Source organism: Ursus americanus, chromosome 31, assembly GCF_024610735.1.
Source record: "Ursus americanus isolate L20-20 chromosome 31, mUrsAme1.1.p, whole genome shotgun sequence".
In the NCBI taxonomy this organism is placed as follows: domain Eukaryota; kingdom Metazoa; phylum Chordata; class Mammalia; order Carnivora; family Ursidae; genus Ursus; species Ursus americanus.
This window is the reverse complement of record NC_142157.1, coordinates 23,837,501-23,862,745: the sequence shown is the minus strand read 5'-3', so window position 1 is coordinate 23,862,745 and position 25,245 is coordinate 23,837,501. Positions and strand designations below refer to the sequence as shown.

At 38.2% G+C, this 25,245-nt stretch overlaps 2 protein-coding genes across 9 annotated transcripts in view; both read left to right on the top strand.

Moving 5' to 3' along the window:
• The window catches only part of LOC123785988 (heat shock 70 kDa protein 14), a 38,203-nt gene extending 26,397 nt beyond the window's left edge, over positions 1-11,806 (top strand). For both annotated transcript variants that reach the window (XM_045788113.2, XM_045788104.2), the window contains 4 exons: positions 6,013-6,225; positions 6,641-6,814; positions 9,001-9,071; positions 9,922-11,806. In XM_045788113.2, coding sequence (XP_045644069.1) covers positions 6,013-6,225; positions 6,641-6,814; positions 9,001-9,071; positions 9,922-10,000 — 537 coding nt within the window. In that variant the 3' untranslated portion in view covers positions 10,001-11,806. The remainder of the gene's footprint in view (positions 1-6,012; positions 6,226-6,640; positions 6,815-9,000; positions 9,072-9,921) is intronic.
• A 6,073-nt stretch (positions 11,807-17,879) lies between these two features.
• SUV39H2 (SUV39H2 histone lysine methyltransferase) overlaps positions 17,880-25,245 on the top strand; it is a 29,300-nt gene continuing 21,934 nt past the window's right edge. For 2 of the 7 annotated variants that reach the window (XR_015722433.1, XM_045788056.2), the window contains exons 1-2: positions 17,889-18,109; positions 20,756-20,901. Coding sequence is in view for 3 of the 7 variants with exons in the window: in XM_045788056.2 (XP_045644012.1) it covers positions 18,079-18,109; positions 20,756-20,901 (177 nt within the window). In the remaining 4 variants the exon portion in view is untranslated. Of the gene's footprint in view, positions 18,110-18,130; positions 18,512-20,755; positions 20,902-25,245 lie in introns of those variants that run through there. The other 5 variants (XM_087857677.1, XM_045788090.2, XM_087857676.1 and 2 more) reach the window with 5 other exon arrangements.

Here is a 25,245-nt window from a genome sequence, read left to right as displayed (position 1 = left end):
GAGCACAAGCAGGGGGAGTGGGAGAGGAAGAAGCAGGCTCACAGCGGAGGAGCCTGATGTGGGGCTCGATCCCAGGACCCTGGGATCACGCCCTGAGCTGAAGGCAGACGCTTAACAACTGAGCCACCCAGGCGCCCCAAGTTTTTTGGTTTTTTGTTGTTTTTTTTGTTGTTGTTTTTTGTTTGTTTGTTTTTGCATAACATCACTTAATTGCTTCTTAAAGCTTTTTGATGTTGATTATGAGAGATTTGAAAGGCCATATTCTACATTTTTATTCTCATGGTAGTTACATGAGATCATAAAGTTTTAGAGAAGACTTTTATTTTTACTTACCTCCAAAACAGACCTTTTAGGGAGGTCTTAGGGAACTTTGCCAGGGTAAACCTGCTTTTCTTTTTTTGTTTCACTCAGCTGATGTTCCTCATGCCCTTACCTGAAGATCAGTATGGTATTACTCCTCATTTCACACCTAATGTTAAAGAGGCCTAGTTTTCATCAGTTGATCCTTTTCTCTAACACACTAAGCTTTGAGAACATCCATAAAAAGACTATGAAATAAGTAATTATTGATGATTTCCCTTCTTGGGCTACCCATTTATTCAGTATTCTGAGTACCTATGGAGATGTAAGTGTTAAATGTGTAGGAATTAGGAAATTAAGGTCTTTATAAAGGAGCAATTTTATTCAGCTTTATTGAGTTGTAATTGACAAATACAATTGTAAGATATTTGTAGTGTACAGGTAAGATTTGATATATGTATACATTGTGATAGGATTCCCACCATGGAGTTAATTAACACATCTGTCACCCCGTATTTTTACCTTTTTGGGTCAGAGATGAAAACACTTAAGTTTGCTTTCTTAACAAATCTCAATTACACAGTACAATATTATCAACTATGGTCACCATGTTATACATTAGATCCTCAGACCTTATTCACTTAAAACTGAAATTTTGTATCCTTTTACCAACCTCTCCCTATTTCCCCCACCACTTAGCTCCAACCACTTTTCTACCTTCTGTTTCTATGAGTTTGACATTTTTTTCTTTTTTTAGATTCCACGTATAAGTGACACCATGCAGTATCTGTCTTTCTCTTTCTAGCTTATTTTACCTCCCATAATGCCTTCAGATTGATTCGTGTTGTTGCAAATAATAAGATTTCCCTCTTTTTAAAGATTGAATAATATTGCTTTGTGTTTGTATTTATGCCACATCTTCATCCATCCATCCATCAACAAACACTTAGGAGGGGCGCCTGGGTAGCGCAGTGGTTAAGCAACTGCCTTCGGCTCAGGGCGTGATCCCAGCGTTCTGGGTTCGAGCCCCACATCAGGCTCTTCCACTGGGAGCCTGCTTCTTCCTCTCCCACTCCCCCTGCTTGTGTTCCCTCTCTCGCTGGCTGTCTCTCTCTGTCAAATAAATAAATAAAATCTTTAAAAAAAAAACCAAACACTTAGGATATTTCCATATGTTGGGTATTGTGAATAATGCTGTAATGAACATGAGAGTACACATATCTCTTTGAGATAGTGATTTCATTTCCTTTGAATATATACACGGAAGTGGGATTGCTGGATCATGTGGTAATTCTATTTTTAATTTCTTGAGGAATTTCCATACTGTTTTCCATAGTGGCTCTATCATTTTACATTCCCAACAGTGTACAAGGGTATTTTTGCCAATACATGTTATCTCTTGTGTTTTTGATGAGAGCCACCCTAACAAGTGTGAGGTGATATCTCACTGTGGTTTTGATTTGCATTTGCCTTATGATTAGTGATGTTTAGCATCTTTTCATGTGTCTCTTAGCTACCTGTATATCTTCTTCAGAAAAATGTCTATTTAAGTCCTTCACCCATTTTTTAATTATGTTGTTTGGTTTTTTTGCTTTTGAGTTTATGACTTCCTTGTATATTTTGCATATTAACCCCTTTTCAGATATATGGTTTGCAAATATTTTTTCCCTTTTTACAGGTTGCCTTTTCATTTTGTTGATGGTTTCCTTTGTTGTTCAGTAGCTTTTTAGTTTGGTGTTATTTTTTTTGGTTTTATTGTCTTTGCTTTGGGTGTCAAATCCAAAAAATCACTACTAAGACCAATGTCCAGGAGCTTTACCCCCTGTGTTTTCTTCTAGGAGGTTTACAGTTTCAGGTCTTAATTCAAGTCTTCAATTTGAATTGATTTTTTTTTTTTATGATATAACATAATGGTACAGTTTTATTCTTTTGCCTGTGGATATCCACTTTTCCCCACACCACTTACTAAGGAGACTGTCCTTTCCCTGTTGTATATTCTTGGTTCCTTTGTTGAAAATTAATTGACCGTTTATGCGTGGGCTTTTTTCTGAGCTCTTTATTCTATTGATTTGTGTGACTGTTTCTGTGCCAATAGCATTCTGTTCTGATTACTATAGCTTTGTAATATATTTTAAAATCAGGAAGTGTGATGCTCCAACTTTGTTCTTTCTCAGGATTGCTTTGGCTATTTTGGGTCTTCTGTGGTTCCGTATGGATTTTGGGATTGTCTTTTCTATTTCTGTGAAAAATGCCATTAGAATTTTGATAGGATCGCATTGAATCTGTAGATCACTTTGGGTAGTGTGGGCGTTTTAACAATATTAATTCTTCCAATCCGTGAACATGGAATATCTTTCAACTTATTAATGTCTTCTTCAATTTCTTTCATCAATATCTTTATAGTTTTTAGTGTATAGATTGTTCATCTCCTCGGTTGAATTTATTCCTAAGTATTTTATTCTTTTTATTGCTGTTGTGAATAGGATTGTCTTCTTAATTTCTCTTTCCAATGATTTGTTGTTAGTGTACAAAAAATAATTTAAAGTAATTTTTGGTAAGTATGAACTTACTTTTGCCGTTTTGCTAATTTTCTGTTTTGTAGTTCATGTGTTCCTTTCTTCCTTCTTTGTGATTTGATGATTTTTTTGTATAGTAATGTGCTTTCATATCTTTATCTTTTGTTGTATCTACTATTGGTTTTTGCTTTATGGTTACCATGAAGCTTATATAAAACATCTTATAATAGCCTTATTTGAAACTAGTAACTGCTTAACTTTGAACACATACAGAAACTCTACATTTTTACACATCTCCTCTCCACGTTTTATGTTTTTGATGTCATAATTTACATCTTTTTGTATTGTGTATCCATTAATTAATTATTGTAGTTAGTTAATTTTAATGGTATTTTTCTTTTAAACTTTATACTGGAGTTATAAGTGACTCACCCCCCACCATTACAATATTAGAGTATTCTGAATTTAACTACAGTTGACCTGTGAACAACACAGGTTGAATTGTGCAGATCTGCTCATAAATGGATTTTTTTTCAGTAAATACAATAAAGTGCTGTAAATGGATTTTCTGTTCTTTGTGATTTTCTTAACATTTTTTTCTCAAGCTTGCTTTATTGTAAGAATACAGTATATAATACGTATAACATATAAAATATGTATTTCTTGACCGTGTTCTTGGTAAGGCTTCTGGTCAACAGTAGGCTATTAGTAGTTAAGTTTTGGGGTAGTCAGAGGTTATACATGGATTTTCCACTATGCAGGGAATCAGTGTTCCTGACCTTTGAATTATTCAAGGGTCAACTGTATATTTACCTTTACCAGTGAGTTTTATAGTTTCATATGTTTTCAGGTTATTAATTAGCATACTTTTGTTTCAACTTGAAGAACTCCCTTGAACATTGCTTATAAGGCTAGTCTGGTATACTCCATCAGCTTTCATTTGTGTGTAAAACACTTTATATCTCCATCAGTTCTGCAGTACAGCTTTGCCAGGTAGAGTATTCTTGGCTGACAGGTTTTTTCTTCAGCACTTAGAATATCTCACATCTGGTTTGCAAAATTTCTGTTGAAATATCTGCTTATCTTATGAGAGGGTCCCTTGTGTGTAACAAGTTGCTTTTCTCTTGCTGCCTTTAAGATTCTGTCTTTTAACTTTTGACATTGGGGGGGGGGCAGGAGGGTGGGTAGAGGGAAAAGGAGAGAGAGAATCTTAAGTAGGCTCCATGCCCAGCTATGAGCCCGATGCAGGGCTCAATCTCATGACCCTGAGATCATGAACTGAGCTGAAATTGAGAGGGGCGCTTAACCAACTGAACCACCCATGTGCCCTATTGACACTTTAATTTCAACGTGGGTCTCTTTATTCATCTTACTTGGTAATTTTTGGGCTTACTGGATCTGTATATCTGTTTCTTTCCCCAGGTTAAGTAAGTTTTCAGCCATTATGTCTTTTAATACGCATTCTGCCCCTTTTTTTCTTTCTCTTCTCCTTCTTAGGACTTCTATAATATGTATATTAGTATACTTACTATATTTTTTTTAAGATTTTATTTATTTATTTGACAGAGAGAGACAGAGAGGGAACACAAGCAGGGGGAGTGGGAGAGGAAGAAGCAGGCTCCCAGCGGAAGAGCCTGACGTGGGGCTCGATCCCAGAACGCTGGGACCACGCCCTGAGCCAAAGGCAGACACTTAATGACTGCGCCACCCAGGCGCCCCTAGTATACTTACTATTGTCCCATAAGTCCCTTAAGCTGTCTTAATTCTTTCTCATTCTTTTTTCTTTTTGCTCCTCTGTTTAAGTGAATTCCTCTGTCCTGTCTCTGAGTTCACAAATCCTTTCTTTTGCTTCATCTGATGTGCTATTTAACCTCTCTACTGAATTTTTCATTTACTATATTCTTCAGTTCTGTGATTTCTGTTTGGTATTTTTTTATATTTTCTCTCTCTTTATTGACATTCTCACTTTATTCACGTTACTCTCCTGACTTAAGCAAGCAACTTTATTGTTATAAACTGTATTGGGAAAATCACTTATCTTTGTCTCATTAAGATTGGTTTTTGAGGATTAATTTTGTTAGGAATATATATATTGACTCTCCATGTTGATTCCTGTGCATTACATATAACTGCCACATCTTCCAGTCTTGACACACTGTTCTTACATAAGAAATTAACTTTGTCAATCACCCCAGCCCCAAACTCCTGGTCGCCTCTCAAACCTTTATGCCTAAGCTGCCATCTTTGTTCTTCGTGCCTCTCAGTAGTTGAGAGTATGCCAAGACCATCAGTGTCCCAAAGAGGAGGATTGCAGTCAGCACCTAGATACAAGCTGATTGCAAGCCAGACTCTTCAGGCAGCAGCTGGGAAAGTATGCAGTCAAACCTCTTCCAGGGATAAACTGGGAAACGGGCATTTTTTGCCTGGCTCCCTCTATGCTGAGCCCCCAGGTGTATAGCCACTGGGCAGGGGGTGCTCCTTAACCATTTAAAATGTGATAGTCTTTGCGATAGTCCTGTGGGACTCATGAATGCCAGTCCCTTTGACTGTCAGAACTAGGTGATTTGGAGCCCCGTTCCCTCAGGTGGAGGCCATAAAAGCTGGGGCACTTGTGTGGACAAGCTCATTAAGGAGCGGTTTTATATGAAATTCTTCAGAAACAACATATTTAATCAGATGGACCAAGAGCTTAAAATGTAGTTTTGTAAAACATCTTTTTCCTCAGAAAATTCAGTGTTCTTCCATGGTGAAGACAAAAATCTGTGTCGTGGTTTTCACATAGATTGCTTATATTTATTTTGTCACAAAAATGCTGTAAGGTTTATGTAAACAAATAGTATAAAGTATTAATATATTTCCTATTCAAATGCCTATTTATGGTTAAGCCTCATACCCCATATTAATCAAAACCCGCATTGTTGCTGTATTTTGCTGTGTTGTGAGGTCTCTTCATTTTAAATTTTGTTTTTATGAGTAAAGAATATGTTAAGTACTTAAAATGTGTTAAATATATATATATGTATATATATATATATACACACATATATATATGGTAAGTATGACATAAAATAATGTTAAAATAGGGCTTGTATTTTACCATTACATGTGGTAAAGATGGCTGACCTTATAACACTTAATTTTGAGAAACAGCCATTGTTCTAAAAGTAAAAAACTGAAAATTATTTTTATTTTCTAGGTTGTCCTTTGTGGAGGATCTTCCCGAATCCCAAGGCTACAGCAACTGATTAAAGATCTTTTCCCAACTGTTGAGCTTCTGAATTCTATCCCTCCTGATGAGGTCATCCCTATTGGTGCAGCTATAGAAGCAGGGATTCTTATTGGGAAAGAAAACCTTTTAGTGGAAGACTCCCTTAAGATAGAGTGTTCAGCCAAAGATATTTTAGTTAAGGTAGGTTTAGCTTTTCTTTACTTTTCCATAAAAGTAGCATTAACTTATTGCCATAAGTTTTTATACATACCATGGTTTTACAGTGAAACTTTGTATATTGGTAAAAATTTTCAATTTAGATTTATAATTTTATACTTAATGAGTTTCTCATTTTCTTTCAGTTAGTATTTATTTAGCATGTTAATTTCTTGTAATTTTAATCATAACCTTCAAATATAGATAGAGATATACATGTTTCAATTTATTTTTAAATGAAGTAGGTTAGGGTTAAGGAATACTTTTGTTTTCTTCTCTTTGCCTATCTGTAGTTTCTAGATTATCAACAAGGATTAAGTATTATATATATAATAGGAATGACTTTATAACTGTAATGATAAATATCAAAGGGTATGCATATTATTTTTCTGCTTATTAGGGAGTCGATGAATCAGGAGCCAACAGTTTCACAGTACTGTTCCCATCAGGGACTCCTTTGCCAGCTCGAAGACAACACACATTACAAGCCCCTGGAAGTATATCTTCAGTATGCCTTGAACTGTATGAGTCTGAGGGGAAAAACTCTACAAAAGAGGAAGACAAGTTCGCACAGGTGAATATATAAATTTGGGCAATGAATTAGTCATGTGAAACTGTTTAGCTTTTCCTTCTTCATTTGATTCAGTTTAATATTAATATAAAATGTATATAAGACATCTATCTAACATTTTTATGAATTGATTATTTCTACTTTTAAAAGAGAGAAGAAATAAACAATTTTAATTTGAAAGAGTTACGGGAAAATAAAAACAAAGCACAATATGTATTTTTTCTGTTTGTGCTCTCGACCCTCCTTGGTAAAATGTAAATGGCAGGGGAAATGGCATTTTTTCGTTTGCTACATGCCAGGCACTATACCAGGCAACTTACAAATATCTCAAAATGCTATGAGATAGACATTATTACATTCATTGCATAGATGATTGAGAAACAGGCTCATGGCACTAAATACCTTATTTTCCTTGTTGAGCTAAGATTTAGCCTCAGTTGGGTTTACTCCTGGGCCTTTGCTCTTGCCATTATACCATGCTGCCTCGTATACAGGATACCTTTGCTTTTTCAAAATACTACATTTCTATTTCATACTATAGAATCCTCTGCATCTTTTAAAAGGAATGAGGTGGAGCCACTTTATTTGCTTAGAACACGCCCAAGAAATATAATTACATTAAAACACATATACAGGGACTGCAGAGCTGTATTTATAGTATGATGTCATCTGTGTTTAAATAAAAAGTTGGAGAGCACGGGTGTGTGTGAGGGAGGTGGTGTTTGGGTAGGTGTGTGTATATAAATATCCATGCATGGATACAGAAAATATCTATAGGTATTAGAACTATATTTAGGAAACTTAACTGAGTAGATTTGAAGGTACCAAGAGGGTTTTGTTTTGTTTTGTTTTTTTTACTTTTTAACACTTTGTACTGACTTTTTAACAAACAGCACAGGACATGAGCATGAAGTACTTTCACAGTGAAAATAAAACAAATGTAGGTAACCAAAGGGAATGCATAGTATCTTTAGCTTTATATCTGTTGGTTTTTTTTTTTAAGATTTTATTTATTTATTTGACAGAGACAGCCAGCAAGAGAGGGAACACAGGCAGGGGGAGTGGGAGAGGAAGAAGCAGGCTCCCAGCAGAGCAGGGAGCCCGAGGTGGGGCTCAATCCCAGGACCCTGGGATCACGCCCTGAGCCGAAGGCAGACGCTTAACGACTGAGCCACCCAGGCGCCCCTATATCTGTTTTCTCATTCAACAAAACAATAATGAAAACACACATACAAAACCTATCTGGGCTCCACCTCAAACCTCTTAGAATTTAGGGGACTAGGGCTCTTCAACTAGTAAAGTTTTCAAAAGGTCCTCCAGATGTTTCTGTTGTGGATTACTACATAAGCACTTTTCAGTGTACTGTATTTCTAAACTCACTTGGCTGCCTTAGTATTCCTTTAGCTTCTCTGTCTTGTACATTTATTACCTTTTCTCTTCATACGCTACTCCAAGACTCTGCTGCAGCTACTATCGCCATATCCTAACTTACAGATGCCAGAAGAAGAGGTAGTCACCTAATACTGAATTTGGAAGATAACTCTTTTAGAGATCTTATCTGTTCTAATCTCTGTGTTTTACAAATGAATAAACTAAGGTACTTAGTGCTTGCCTGAGGTCATAAGACTTGATACTGGCAAAATCTGAAAAGTCATTTCCAAACTTGGTTTATTGGTATACCTTTCTTTAGGAAACTAAAGAATTTTTTGGTAAATTCATTAGTATCTCCTATTACAAATGTAATCTTAGTTGTACAAAAGAAATTGTCATGTGTTTCTTTAAATTGGTTTTCCAAAAAAAAAAAATTTTGATTTTCCAAGTGTATTTAAAATATTGGAATTTTAAAAAGTATATATAGAAGTATATACCAAAATATAATTTACATGTTACTGGTAATAGCTTATTTACCAAAAAGAGAAGCAGTCTTTGTTTTCCGAGACAAAGTATACTTCATAATCTAGGATATGTTGTTTAAGAGGAACAAATCTGTTATATGCTCTCTCTCTAGAGGAGACGTTTCCACTAAGAAAGCTTAATCCTATTCTCTGATTCTGGTAATTGAAAACTGCCCTATTTTAAAAGGTTTGTTTCAATAATAAGTAAGATTTGGTCCATTGGAATAACTGGTGCATCAGTTTATTAACATATCAAAGTACTGAATCGTCTTTATATTATTTTTGCATAAACAGGTTGTACTCCAGGATCTAGATAAAAAAGAAAACGGATTACGTGATATATTAGCTGTTCTTACTATGAAAAGGTACAAAATTAAACTACTTCTGATGTTCAGAAAATTCACTGTGAGGCTTGACCTTTTTTGTTAGTTTATTGATTTCTTCATGCATTGCCATTCTAAGAAAATCGTCTATTAAAGCTTGCAAAGACTTTATCAGTGAATTACATTTTTTGCCCTACAAAATTGCTATATTTTACAAAGAAAGTGTATCTCATCATTTGCATTCTGAATTTTTTATGAACTCTAATTATTTTGGTGTGGTCAGTGTAAAAAACTGGTCCATGAAGTTTGAGATATAATTTTTATCAATCTTAAATATAATCTTCTAAGGTTTTCATAATTGATATTATTTGTCCTATGAAAGGATAAGTTTATTTCAGTATTGCTGCAGAAAATCTCTAGGAAATAAATTACTAATTAAATCCAGCTATTACCACTCCACTAACAAACAGCCATCCATAAGCCTGTGTCTTGCAAGTAAATCATTTCCAAATTAACTTTAGGGACAATTCATTCCATAACCATACTTAGCAAGAATGTCAAATTCATTAGAGTAGGTTTGCCTTGGTCTAGGCTTAAAGACTGCGTGATGCATCTTCACTGTGTGTAAAGGCTTAAACTTGAGATCTTGATCATCATGGTTTTCAAGGAATACACCTTCTGTGTCAGTGGTCTAGGAAGAAATTTTTAGGAACAGCCACCTAATTATAGCATATGACACTAAGGTTAGACACTGAAATTGTGTTTCTTCTTTATCTTAATACTCTTTCAAAAATTAAAATTATCTTGTTTACTCAAAGTCCTGAAATAATTTCTTAAGAACTTTCTGTTCCTATGAAATGAGCTTATGAAATGTTATTTTTTGTTTGTTTAGGGATGGATCTTTACATGTGACATGCACAGATCAAGAGACTGGAAAATGTGAAGCAATCACCATTGAAGTGGCTTCTTAGTGTTCTAGAGAAACCAGGACTTTTTTAGAACTAGACTATCAATATTATTTGGTTTTGTTTACAAGTGATGTTTATATTAAAATACTTTTTGAATGAATTGTATATGTTTCTATTAAAATACAATATATTGGTAAGTGTTGCAACCTTTTTTTGTTTTCCATTTAAGATGGGAAATATACGGTCCTTTATTAGTGGGAAATATAAGGAACTTTTTCTATCATGAAGCTATTTAGAATTAAATTGAGTGAATTGAAGGAAATTTTACTGGAAATTTAACAATGTTTTTAAAAAATTTTTGTTCTATAACTTCAAATTTGAAGAAGTCTTATTAATTCTTGTTAGATAATGAACTAGGAACAATTTACAAGTCTTTGATACTAAATGAAGAAAATTGGAGAGCCATGTGCAAAGTAAGATACCATTTTTGCTTAAAAGAAAAAATAGGGGTGCCTGGGTGGCTCAGTCGTTAAGTGTCTGCCTTCGGCCCAGAGCGTGATCCCAGGGTCCTGGGATTCAAGCCCCACATCAGGCTCCTCCGCTGGGAGCCTGCTTCTTCCTCTCCCACTTCCCCTGCTTGTGTTCCCTCTCTTGCTGGCTGTCTCTCTCTCTGTCAAATAAATAAATAAAATCTTAAAAAAGAAAAAAAAAAGTAAATTCATAAACTCAACAATTGTGTATACATATGTGTGTGACAAGCACAGAAAACAAAAGTCTAGAGGGCTGCCCACCAAACTTGTAACAGTGGCCTTTTTGTGGACAGAAATATTATAGGGTGGCACTTTCACTTTTCCTTTTTACAATTTTGTTTAGTGTGATTTTTTTTCTCTAACAAACATTTTATCTTTTGAAATTAAAAGATCTTTTTTATTTTGAAGAGAGGGCTAGCCACATTCTGTTCATCAGAGAACACTCACTAGGGCATTGAGATACTCACTGGATTACTAATGAAAAGCTTATTCACTAACTAAAACAAGACAACTAATCTGTGTATATTGAAAAGAGAACTGGAAGGTGAGAGTGCACATCGGAATCTATTATCAAGAGAGGATTTTCTGTTCATTTCTCTCCTTGGTTCCCAGAAGACTTGAAAAGAGGAAGTATCTTTACCCAGTGGTAAAATTAAAACTTGTGCTATTTTTATCTTGTTCAGGCTTTGTGGATGTGCTTTATTCATTATAGCTTATTTTTATGGAGCTAGATGGCAGTAATCTATTTCTAAAGATACAGAAACCAAACTTAAGTTTTTTCATGATTATTCTGTGTCAGATTATTGACAGAATCAAAAAGAATTCAGATATGATCCTGAGTCCACAAAGAAGTAGACTCAAAGTTAACTCAAAGGCTTTGCTTAAGGCTGAGTACTTAGTTAACCGTTTTTTAGGATCTTTTCCAGTTACCAAAAACTTTGAAATCAAATAAATATAAATTAAATGTTTTCAGAAAATAGGAAAGTAGCATCTGAACTAGCTGAACTGCTTTCAGTTATGCTTTGGAAAATGCTTTAGGATTTTATTTTGTAGTTACTGTTAGCTCTTTAAACTAGATCAGGCACTGGCAAACTATAGCCAGTGTGTCAATTCTCTGCCATTCCTATTTTTGTAAATAAAATTTTTATTAGAATATAGCCAGGCTTACTGGGATCTGTACTGTTTGTGGCCGTCTTCACACTGTAATGGCAGTGAGTAGTTGCAACAGAGACTCTGTGGCCCATAAACTTTAAAATATTTACTGTCTTTACAGAAAATGTTTTGTCAACCCCTGAAGCAGATTAATGAAACCTGTAGAATAAAATATCATAAGGATTTATTCAAGAGTTTTCTTTTCTTCCATGTCTATGTAATAATTTACTTACTTGACTGCTTTCTCCACTACATTAGTAAGTATTGTGAGAGCAGAGACGCTCTTAGTCACCATTATGTCCCAGGCCCCAAAACATTACCTGAACATAGGTGTTCAGTCAATGTCTATCGAATAAGTGCATTACATGGAAGAAAAAGGTCGTCTTTGTATTCTACAGGACAATGGCCAGTAAGTACATCTTTTGCATATTTTATGATTTCTTTAGAAACACAATAAAGAAGGAAAGGAATACCACTGCTTTTCTGGCTTTATTAGTCAGCATTGCAATGATTTTTTGCCCCAAACATATCAAATTTGAAATTGTCACCAAAGGTGCTCTGTCGCCTAATGAAATGTACTCCAAATTGTCTGCATCCTCATGTAACAAGTTTTTTTTCTTCTGAATTTAGGGAAGGTTTGCCAATTAACTTTTCTTGTGTTTTACTTTTTTAAGGTAAAAATAGCTTCAACATTCTTCTAATTATAAAATTATACACATTCATTATAAAATTAAAATTGCAAAAGAAAGGGGTGCCTGGGTGGCTCAGTCAGTGAAGCATCCAACTCTTGATTTCAGCTCAGGTCATGATCTCAAGGGTCCTGAGATTGAGCCCCACATTAGGCTGCAAACTCGGTGTGGAGTTTGCTTGAGATTCTCTTTCTCCTTCTCCCTCTCCCCTTCCCCTGCTCAGCATGCACGTGCACCCTCTCCTTTCTCTCTCTCTCAAATCTTTTTAAAATTGCAAAAGAAGAAAATGTCAAACATCCTATAATCTACCACGTAAAGTAGATATTTTTGATGAACATCTTGATCTTTTCTTGCACTTAACCAATTATCTTTGCAGTGCCCAAATATTTAAAAACATGAGGGGCGCTTTGGTAGCTCAGTCGGTGAAGCGTCTTCCTTTGGCTCAGATCATGATCCCAGTTGTGATCCCAGGGCCCTGGGATCGAGCTCCACGGCAGGCTCTGCTCAGCAGGGAGCCTGCTTCTCCCTCTCCCACTGCCCCTCTCCCTACTTATGCTCTCTCTCTCTAATGAATTAAAAATCTTTTTTAAAAAAATTTTAAAACAAGCACTTTTATCAGTAAAGCAAGAGGTTATGTCAAACTATAATTTTGCCTGTCTACATGTCTGATATTGTCTAAAGGACAGAGCCAAATACACAGATAGAAATAAATTCCTATATATAATACTGTGAAAGTTTTGGGGGGGAAACAACATACTTGTCATCACAAACAAAGCTTTTATATGTGTAAGAGCTTTTAAAGATAACATGTATCAGCACAAAACAAATTCTGTGGGAAAATGTCAGGATTTCTAAAATAACTGAGTAACTATGTAACATTTATAACGATACCATTGTTTGCTTTAATTCTTTATCTCATTTTTAAATTGTAACCTCACCGTAACTCCCTGAGTAGTTGCAATATGCAGAGAATAATCAAGCCTCTATGATTTCTGTGTTCTATATGTAGAAATAGAAATAGATTCAGAGAAGTTAAATAATTTTTCCAAGAACTAACAGTAAGTGTGAATTTTGAACTAATACTCCTATTTTTTTGTAAACAATTTTTCTTGATTACTTACTATTCTAAGCACCTTATGTACATTACTTCATTTAAATTCACACTGTCCATTCTATTCCCTGCCTCTTGAAGAACATCCAAATGAAAGAGGAGATACTCCATGGATCTCTAGAAATCATGTTTGCAGGGGTCTTAATGGGGAAAAACTTGGGGGGGGGGTGGAGGCATAATTCTGTATGTTTCCCTTGAGGCCAGTGACGTATACGTCTGGCTTTTGATTTCCTCTCCATTTATAGCCAGGATTTACCAAGATCCTCAAACTTTATAGTCTCAGGACTCTTTTACACTCTTAAAAATTGAGAAAGTAAAGAGTTTTTATTTATTTATTTGAGATAGAAACAGAGTGAGAGAAAGCATGAGTGGGGGTGGGGAGAGGCAGAGGGAGAGGGAGAAGCAGGCTCTCCACTGAGCAGGGAGTCCGATGCGGGGCTCAATTCCAGGACCCTGGGATCATGACCTGAGCCAAAGGCAAACGCTTAACTGACAGCCACCCAGGTGTCCCATATTGGTTTTGTATACATACATATATAGTTATAGTTATTTACTATATTTACAGAAGTTAAAAAAAAACGAGATTTTTTTTTTCCTGCCACAGACAATTTTTGGTTGGCTATACAAAGGTGCATATTGGGTATGGGGGGTGAATTTGGGTTCCCCACTGAAGCAGGGAGGCCTGGAGTCATACCTGTTGCAGTAAATATTTTGCCTCTGATTTCCCCATCACTCCTGCACCTCCTCGTCTGTTCAACCAGCCTCCTTCCTTTTGTAACTTGTAGTCTATTTGACTCATATTTTCCCTTCCTTCCTATGTGAAATTTTGCTATCAGTCTGAGCTTTTGTTGCTTGGCATGTTGGGGAGATCCAAGGGTAACTTTTGGGACCAAGGGCCTGGCATGGCTCTGGTTTTTCAGGAAAGATCAGAACCAACCTCAGAAACCAGGCCATGGGGGAGATGAGAGGGAACTTTCCAGAACAAATCTCCCTGAGTTACAGGTGAGGATTACAGTAGTATGTTTCCCCATTGTCTTCTGAATGTTATGAAAAATGTTACCCTCCCATGGGTTAGTCCTAAAACCAAGAGATTTTTTTATTTGTTTTTTAAATAAAAAAAAAATACATGTTAGGGGCGCTTGGGTGGCTCAGTCGTTAAGTGTCTGCCTTTGGCTCAGGGCGTGATCCCAGAGTCCTGGAATCGAGCCCCACATCAGGCTCATCCGCTGGGAGTCTGCTTCTTCCTCTCCCACTCCCCCTGTTTGTGTTCCCTCTTTCACTGGCTATCTCTCTCTCTGTCAAATAAATAAAATCTTTAAAAAAACAAACAAAAAACTACATGTTAAGTAACATTTTTATGAAAGATAACTTTTCAAAAACAAAAAGATTTAGTGGTAAGTGTGGTATTGTTTCACGTTTTTTCAAATCTCTTTAATGTCTGTCTTGAGAAGATAGCTCTGTTCTGTTTCTTCATTCAATCTGTTACAATATCCAAGTTGTATATCCTCTGAAAAACTTCACTCTATACTTGTGAGAGGAAAGAAGTCAGAAAACATCTTGGTATTATTATGAAAAGTTTTGAACTTATGGGCCTCCTGAAGGGTCTCAGGGTTCCTGTCATACTTTGAGACTTGCTGCTTTAGATAGTAGACACAGTGGTACCTGTTGAAGAGACAAGGTCTAATCTGTCCCCTGGAATTAGTGGGGTTGAAGACAAAAGACAAAACGGTTGATGTACAAAAGAGTCTAATTCATCCCTTAAATGTTTACTGAACTGATCAAGACCCAAAAAACAGACAAGATAACTACAAATACTGGGAAGTGCATTTAGTGCCAAGGAGAGAGAATGGAAGACAGGAGGTACCTACTTTAGATAGGGTGACCAGGAGAGGCCTCTGAGGAAGTGGAAGAAGTGGAGACCCAAGCAATAAGAAGGTAGCCATGTGAAGAGAGAGCAGCTTCTCTAGCAAGTAATTACAGTTGTCTTAAGATATTTACTTGTTTATTATCTGCTTCTCCCACTAGGATATAAGCTCTATGCGGATGGGATCTTTTTCTTTCCTGTCCACTTTTAGCACTTAATACATTGCCTGGCACATAGGAAATACACCATAAAAGATTTCTGAATGGATGGAAAAGATCCTAGAGAACAGTGAGTAAAGAGGAGAGCGGCACAAAGTAAGGTCAGGGTGGAAGGGTTCCAATCACTTAAGGCCTAGCAAGCTATCAGAAGGTTTGTGTTTTATTCTAGGTACTCCAGGAAGTATTTAAAGGAGGAGAAGAATATGTGTCCACTTTATGTGTTAAGGTCACTCTTTCAGCTGTATGGAAAATAGATTGGAGGGGAAGCAATAGTGGAAGTGAAACCAGGTAGGCTTTCATAGGACTGCAGGTGAGAAATGGCAGCCTCTACTAAGGGCATATTAGCAACAATGGAGAAAAGAGGCAGAATCAAGGTATATTTTGGACATAGCATTGACACAACTTGCCAATGAAATTACAGAATGAGGAGAGGGTAAATCAAGATGACACCTAGATTTCCTTCTTGGTCCCTTGAGTAGATGGTGGGGCCAATGTATTGAGATGAGAAAGTTTGGGGACGCCTGCAGTGGAGAGGACCATGTCTTCAGGCAAAAATCAAGGGCACTCCTATGAGTGTGTTCAATTTGAGATATTTGTGCAACACCTAAGAGGATATGTCCGCTAGGCACTGTGGATATTCAAATCTGGAATTCGGGGAAAAGGTCAAGGCTGGAGACAAAAAGTTGGGAACCTTAAGCATAAAGATATAAATCCACGGGAACTGAGGTAGTCAATCAGGGAGACAGCCTAAGAGAGATGTCTTGGGGCCAAGCCCTGAGGAACCCCAGCATTTAGGCTAAAGGGAGCCAAAAAGGGGAGAGAAGAGAGGTCAGCGAGGTAGAGGTCAATGAGGTAGAAGAAAAACCAAGAAAGAAGCTAAGGATGGGTGCTCCTGGGTGGTTCTAAGAACATACAGGACTGGCAGTGAATACACTTGGGGAGGGGAGGAAGGCAGAGAAGCTGCATCTAAGTCTTAAAGGGTCTCTAGGAGTGATCCTGGCAAAGATGGGGGAAAGTAGGCATTTTCTAGCAGCAAGAGCAGAACTGAAGAACTCCTGGGGACAGGGAGCAGGGAATATTTGAGGAAGTCACAAATTAAGAGGGAATGATGAGCAGTGAGGCTTGAGAAGTGGGCAGGAACCACCGTGTCACAAAGGGGCTTCCATGTGATAGGGTTGGATAGGACCTTTTATTCCTTATTACCAAGGTAATAAGATGCTCATTATAGAAAATGGTTAAATATGTAAAAAGGAGAAATCAAAAAGGAAATCACTCCCCAGGGATTTTACATTTATCTTCCTATACATTTTTATGTAGTCGAAACTTTTATAGGGTCTTGCTGCTTTTTTGCTTAACATATTAAACACTTCCCCGTGATACTGAAGGCTTCATAAACATCTTTTTAAGTGACTAGATCGTATTTCACAATGGAATCAAACTAATTTTGTGTTTAAATTTTGTGTTTAAACACAATAATGTTCTGTGTTTACGGTATTCCAAATTTATACAGGATGCTTTGAAAGACTTTTGTAATTTTTGACATAAATTTCTTTTAAAACTCCTTGGTCGATGTCAAACGGCTTTCTACCCAGCTTTTCCCAGTTGGCTCTTTAAGATTTCTGCGTTGACTGCTTAGAACAATCACCATGGAAGCTGTGTGAAGAACGGATGGGGGCGGGGCGGTGGGGGTGGGGAGACCCGTTAAGAGTTGCTACAGCTATTTCGCAGAGAAGACCGGGCGTCCCGCAGCCTTGTTAGCTAACTATGCACACCCTTCCCCTCGACCCCCGCCCCAGCCGAACCATCAGGCGAAGAGTTCGTTAGAAACGTCAGAACCTCAGGTCCCAGCCCAGACCTACCTAATTTGAATCCGCATTTTAACAAGATCCCCAGAAGGTTCCTATGGCCATTCAAGTGTGAGAAGCACAGATGGAGACTGGTGGTTTCAAACTGCTGCACACTACAATCACCTGGGGAGCTCTAGCCAAAGCTGAGGTCATACCCATACCAATTAAATCAATCTCAGCGAGCGGGACCAAAAAAACAAAACCTTTCCAAGTGATCCCAACATGCAGCCAATTTTGAGAACCTTTGATTTAGGAGCGTAGAAACAATGGTTAATAGGGCTCAGGTGGCTGAGGAACAGGCAAGGGAGGTAAACCTACTCTGCACCATACAGCTCCCCTCTACATTTTGGATTTTGCACAACATTCAAGTAGGGCTGATGTGAAAGACTTAAAAAGCGTGGGAAAGCCTGATGTGCTTACTCCCAAATTAAGAGTTACACCACCCCATCGAGGTAGAGGGGCCGCTAATCCAGAGTACACCGCCTAGCCGGGACCGCGCGCCCCGCACCCCACAGGCTCCCCCGCCCTCCCGCGCGTCGGGATGGGACTTGGGGCGCATGCGCGCTCCCCGCTGCGGCCGGGGTCGACCTCCGGTGACGTCAGGACGCGTCGCGGGTTCCAGCCCCCAGCCCGGGCCCCCCGACTCCCGCGCCGGTCGGGCGGGGGCGGGGCGTCAGTCCAGCTGAGCTATCCCGTCAGACCGCGCCAGTTTGAATGAAAGCTCCTCAAGATGGCGGCGGCCGGGGCCGAGGCGCGAGGAGGTGAGGGCTGGAGAGCGGCACCCCTCACTGTCCCCCGTTCTCCAGGCAAACTCCCGAGGCCCGGGAAGCGGGGTCGGGATTCGCGGGCCTGCCGGAGAGTGACGCGGCGAGACGCCGCCTCCCTCCCTGCTGACACCTTGGCCCCCAAAGGCGCCCTCCGGGCTTCACCCTTACCCCGGTCCCTGACCCTTCTCACGCCACGGCCCGCTCGCTCCCCGCAGTCTCCCCCTGCGCCCCGCTTTCGCGGGGCCCGGTCCGCGCGCGCTGCTCCGAGGTCGGCTGTCTCTCGCTCCGCGGAGGTCCCGCGGACTCCGTGGCCCGGCCTCCGCTGCCCGTTGGGCCGGAGGCCCCTCCCCGCCTGGTCGCCGTGTGGAGGTATTCGGGCGGCCGCCGCGGCTCCTGGTAATCCCCGGGGGTGGGGGTGCTCGAGGGCCTGTGGGCACGCGTGTGGTTTACTCCTTTGTGGTGGTTTGGGCGGGACGTTTTGTGGTCGGGCTGGCTTTTTAACTGGGAAGCGCGAAGTACCCCGTGGTGTGAATGTGACCTCAGTATCAGAGGAAAAAAGAAATTGGGGCTGAAGTATGAACGCTAAGGAAATAAGTGAGCATACGCCCCAGTTCGGACGCACTAGAAGTGTAAATTCCGCGTCGGAGAACATCCCAGTAAGTGGGTGTTTGAAGACGTAGCCCCTGACTTACGGTAATTTTTATGCCCACCGGGAACTTGCGTGTTATTTATGTGGACGCCAGAGAATTAGATACCTAGCGTGTGTTTGTGCGCCTGCCTCTCGCGTGCACCCTCTGAAAGACTGGAATTTTCAAGGCATTCTAGAGTTTAAAGGTGTTTGCTAGCACTACTCTTGTCCACCTAAATTGTGAACTCATTATCCCCCAACTTTTCTTCCACTAGGGTTTAGTGTGAACCTAGTGTAGGGTTTTTGTAGTGGTAATGAAATGTTTAATCTTGCAAATAAATTATCTTCTACATTATTATAGCTAATCAGAATTGTTAACCAAGGGTTTGAGGTTTTTCATGTTCCAGTTTTTTTCCTCAGAAATAGCATTTCCGTCGAGGGTTGTCTTGACCCTCAAGTTAAACTAGATAAAAATGGTAGGGACAACGGACATACACACCTTGGGTGATATCCAAGAGGAACCTCCTTCGCACGTGATCAGCATAGTGAGGTTAACTTTACACAAAACATCCCGAAGTTTTTTAAACGGAAGGCAGTTAAGTGGTCATTTCTGTTATACCACTCTCCTACACCCAAACTACCACTCCACAGTAAGCAGTCACTCTCCCAAATATTTTTTTGGAGAAAATACCTTTCATTTTCTTGGTCTAGACTTATGAATCTTTTATAGGAAGCGGGGTGGTGGAGATCGTGCTTCAAGGTTTCTGACAATGAAGCCCCAGTGTGAGTTGGGGAGGGTGAGGGAAGGATATAGTAAGAGCTGCTGTGTGTTCTCTCTTCCTTGGAAATTACCTCAAAACAAAAGGTTATCACAACTACCTTGGAGAGCTACCGAGTAAAGCTTGAGTTTACTGATAGATTCTGTTTGGTTAATTCCACTTTACTCCCACCCTCACATTTTTGCAGTGAATCTGAAATCTGGAAAGATGGAAATATCACTAAAGTCATGTAGCTGGGTAGCTAGCAAAGGCTGGGGCAGAGGACCCTTGATTCTCTGGAGTGCTTACCGTAACACTAGCCATAAAACCAAATTTATTACATATTTCTAAACATCAGTTTGTGTTTATATGCTATATGGTAGCTTACTGTTTACAGAAATTTGAGAGTAAAATCTTCAGCACATTTAGTTACTGGCTTCTGTAAGGTTAATTATGAGTGTGTCTGATTTTTTTTTTAAGTTTTGTATATGGATTATGTAAATTGAATACTCTGTTTTGTAAATCTTGGCTTTAAAAACAATACAGGAAATGAGTATTATGAAAATAAATTCTCCATTATTTGTTATAACTCTTGGGCTTATTTACCTTGATAATAATACAGCATAGGCAAAATAATAAATGGAGTTAAAATTTCATGCAGCATTCCAGAATGGGAAAAGTAGGGCATGTGATTGATGTATGACTATGTTACTGTAGAACTATATTTCAATTAGATTTCATTTCTTACTGTCCAACCAAGAGAAAGGGAGAAAGTTGTTTTTAATAACTTGTAAGGCTGTTTTAAAATACATTTAAGATATTTTTAATAACGCTATGTTTGTCTTAGAGATCTACATTTTATTAAAGCCGATTATATTCTTTATATTCTATGTAGAATATAACTGAAAAGGTGAAAACATTATCTCTATTGACCTTTGCATCTATATGTAATTTTAAGAAAGCTTACGGACATGAAACTTTTTGTTCAGGTGGCTTAATAGAAATTAATTTACCTTAGTTAAGCATAGTAGGATAGAGACCCATGAAAAAAATCCAAGAAGACCAGTTTACCAAAATAGTTCTTTAATGCTTAACTTTTTCTTGAAGACACATAAATGGTTTCTTGTCTATGAATTTTCAGTCCTGTAAAATTGCCAGTTGAAGGGTGGGGATATAGAGATCTTAAGTTTTTCCTTTTTTTGTTTTAATTGAGTAGCTACTTCATTAGTAAAGAATTCTATTTTCTTATTGTAGCTTGGTGTGTGCCTTGCCTAGTTTCACTTGATACTCTTCAGGAATTATGTAGAAAAGAAAAACTCACATGTAAATCGATTGGAATCACCAAAAGGAATCTAAACAATTATGAGGTGGAATACTTGTGTGACTACAAGGTAGTAAAGGTAAGGCAAATATCTAGCCCCTTAAAAGAGACCTAATCAGACTTCAATTCAGTATTTCATATTTCTGTAACATAAAAAGAACCTTAAAAGTAAGCAAAAGCTCTTCTTAATGTTAAAAATTCTGAGCCATAATAAATTTATATGTCCTATCATCTGTATTGCCAAATAACATTGAAAGGATTTTGAAGCATTAAATGTTCTTGAATTAGAATATTTTAAGGTGCTTATACCATTCTACATCCAACTCTTGATTATCTCCATGTGGATTACCAGAGCAAATGTTTTATCTCATATTGGCTTCTCCTGTCATTCATTTTGTTCCTGAATCATATTTCCCCACTATCATCTGAAATAAACCTAGAAATTCAAACCCAATATTAATGCTATTGAATCTCCTCAGGAAGCATCACCATTTGTATGTCCTGTATCATGTCAAACTCCAGATATTAGTGAGGTTCTGTGGTGTAATAGAATGGCCTGGAGTTCAGAGTGATTTCTGACCTTCAATTGGTACTTTGTGGCTTTCTCAAAGTCATTTAACCTCTCTGGGCCTCACCTGATTCCTGTTTCTCTTTAAAATGACAGGTTTGTTTTCCTAAGAGCCTTCCTCAATCTATACCTTATGATATATTTTTGAGTAATTCATCTTTCTGTAGCCTGCTCCCTCTCCAAGAACTCTTTTTTGGTCATTTATTTGTCAGTTCTTCCGGACAAATGAATTAGGAATCCTTCTCTTTCATCTTCCATATTGATTCAATCATTAAATCCAGTTCTTCCTTTGAAACAGCCATCATCTTTTCATATAACTAATTTCCCCATCTGGGATTTTATGATTAAGCATTTCACCTACACTCTTCAGCAACCATCAACCCCAAAACAGCTCAGTCACCTGCCATCTCAGAGTATAAACTGTGGCCTGACCAGTGTAGCGAAGAATATCCTATAATCCCACATATTGATGCCATTAAACCTTATTTCTAATCTCACTCCACTCAGTTCTGTGTAAGGCTTTTATCTGTTGCTTTCTTTTCCCTTTTTTGTCAGGAATTTTTCTAACTTTTATTACTTTTCTGGACTTCTTACTCTATCCTTCACCTTCATATTCAACCACAGGCAGGGAAGTACTTCCCTGTCTTCTACTTCCGTGAAAAATAGGCTCCTTCAAGTATGAACTCTCAACTTACATTTACACCAATTATCTGTATCTTTGCTGTCACTGTTTTTCCTTTTTCTTCCTATCCTATCCCTCCCTGTTAGGACTTTGCTTCATCCATGATGTTTTTTTGTTTTGTTTTGTTTCGTTTTTTGTATTAAGCTCTCTTTTTCCACTGATTTCTCTCAGTAAAACCTATTCAGGTCTTCCCCAATTTTTCTTTGACCTTGCCTCCCCACTCAAGCATTCCTGTCTTCTACTTCATTTCCCATTAACTTTTTAAAACAGCTTTGTCAAGATGTAATTCACATACCATATAATTCACTAATTTAAGGTGTACAGTTCAGAGCCTTTAGCATACTCTCAGAGTTATTCTAAAGTTGACTGTGGTGATGGTTGCACATTTTGATTATGCCAAAAAGAAACTCCACACCACCCAGCCACCACTCCCCAAACTTCCCCAATCTTCTTCCCCCACTAGCCCTAGCCAACCACTAATCTACTTTCTGTCTCTGTAGATTGCTTATTTGGACAATTCATATAAATAGAACCTTACAATATGTATGTGGTTCTTTGTGATTGGTTTCTTTCACTTAGCATGGTGTTTTCAAGGTTTGTCCATATTGTAGCATGTATTAATACAGCATTCCTTTTTATTGCCAACTATTCCATTATAGGAATATAGCATATATAGTTTATTCCTCACTTGGACATTTGGGTTGTTTCTGTTTGGGGGCTATTATAAATAATACTCTTACGAACATTCATGTCGAGGTTTTTGTATGGGCGTGTTTTCATTTCTCTTGGATATATACCTAGGAGTTGAATTGCTGGGTCATACAGTTTCTCTGTGTTTAACCATTTGAGGAACTGCCAAACTTTTCTAAAGGGACATTCCCACCAGCAGTGTTACAAGTGTTTCAATTTCTCTACCTCCTTACCAACACATGTTATTATCTGACTCTTTGATTATAGCTGTCCTAGTGGGCATGGAGTAGTACCTCCTTATAGTTTTGATTTGCATTTCTCTGACGGCTAATGATGCCGAGCACCTTTTCACGTGATTTTTAACCATTTGTGTGTCTTTGGAGAACTGTCCATTCTGAACCTTTGCCCATTTTTTTAAATTGGGTTGTTTTTTTTTTTAATTATTGAGTTGTAATAGTTCTTTATATATGCTAGATAGTCCCTCATGAGTTATACAGTTTGTAAAAATTTTCTCCTGGGGGGTCATCTCTTCACTTCTCCTTAACTTTTTAACCCACTTTATTCTGATTTATGCCCCTATCAGTGACCTCCTAATTCCAATATGAGGACCTCAAAGCTTACTCTCCTTCTTAGCAATGTCTGACACTGTTGGCCTCTCTCTCTTTGAAATTCTTTTGTCCAAGGAGAGACTGCCAACACTCATACTCCATCTCTACCATCTATTAGTTGAATAACTTTAGCAAATTACTTAGGCTCTCTGTCTTTCCATTTCTTCACTTAGAAAGTGAGGATAGTTGTAGTACCCATCTCATAGGGTTATGATTAGCATTCAATGAGTCGATGTAGATAAATGCCTACAACAGAGACTGACCTGTGATATTCATATTGTAGAAGTGTTTTCTGTCATTGTTATTCACTTCTGTCTCCCCTCCTTTTTCCACCCGTTTTTCTTATTATTCTTCCTGAATCTCCTTTGTTGTCTCTTTTCTGTCCTTCCTCTGAAATGTAGGTAACCTCCACAGCTCTGTTCTTGGCCCTCTTCTCACCTTGAAGTGACTCTGTAGATGACCTCTTTCTCAGTGGTTTCTGCTTCTATCTATTTGACTCATGACTGCCAAATATTTGTAAGGCACCGACCTCTTTATGGACTTTATTTCAAACTGGACACTGTACAGGTTCCCAAATTCAACATATTCAAAACAGCACCTGTTTTCCTTTCTCAAATCTGCATCCTGATCTAGTAATACTCCCTATCTAAGCTAACAAAACCATTATACCTCCAGTTACCTAACCTTTTAAGTTCAGACATTTTTAGTTCTTCCTTTCTACCTACCCTCTAATAGGTCATCAGATTATATTATCTCTGTCTACTTGTATTTTCCTGTTCATTCTTGCCGTACTTGAACAGCGTTAGCTACGTAGGGGTCTGTGCCTACATTGAGGGAGCTACCATTATTCTTATACAGGATTCTGAGTGTTGTCGTTAGGTTTTGGATAGCTTTTGCTCTTGGGTTTCCCTTTCGTCCTTCTCATCAATCCTTTTGGTTTCTTGTTTGGGGATAAGCACCCTTACTTGCACACTTAGGTCCCACCTTTCTTCTTCTTTCTAGCACAGATTACTTAATCTTAAGCCAGTATTATTTCAACATACCTCCCCGTTTTTTCTCTCTCCCCTCTCATGTTCAGGGCACATGAAAGATCATATGACCGTGTCCTTTTTTGTGTGTGTACCCCTCCATTTAGCTCGTAAGAGACACTTTTTCAATACCATATTTCTCAAAGCCATTTCAGATGTTACTAAAACACAGTTCTGGTTGTGTTAGGGTCTCGCTTTAGACCTTTTAATGGCCTGTCTACCAATCTAAGCTGAGACCTTTTGTACTGAAGTTCTTTATTATCTGGCCACCAACTATCTTTCCAGCCTCATCTCCTACTTTTTATTCACACAGAAGTACTTGTAAATTCTTTCATTTAGCTAAGATTTAATGAGCACCTACTGTGAGCTGGGCACCTTATGCCCTTTTGCTGTTCTCATCCAGTTCCCTCTCTGGGATACTGTTGTATCAGAATTCTCTCTGGCCAGGAAAGTTCAGCTGAAAGGTTACCACCTATTTTTGGCCTTCTTCCCTTCCCTGTGTCTCTAAAATTAATTGCTTTATAGTCAAGACTTAATAAGCATTGTTCTTATTATTCTAGAACTTGACACATTTTATAGCTTGGTTTCATACCTTCTCTGCTAAATTGTCAACCATTTAGGGCCAGGACTATGTCTTACTGTAGTTTCTAGTACATAATGGGTATTTAGTTAGTGCTTAATGAATTGAATTGGCTTTTGCATCAGTGATTTCTCCAGTCCTCACAATCACCAGTACACTAGATCTTCTTACATTAGAGCAGCAGTCTGCTGACTAATAGCTCCTGTATCATCTTTCTATAGTCTCAGTAAACATTTGAGTTTCTTTTGTGTGTTAGGTACTACATTA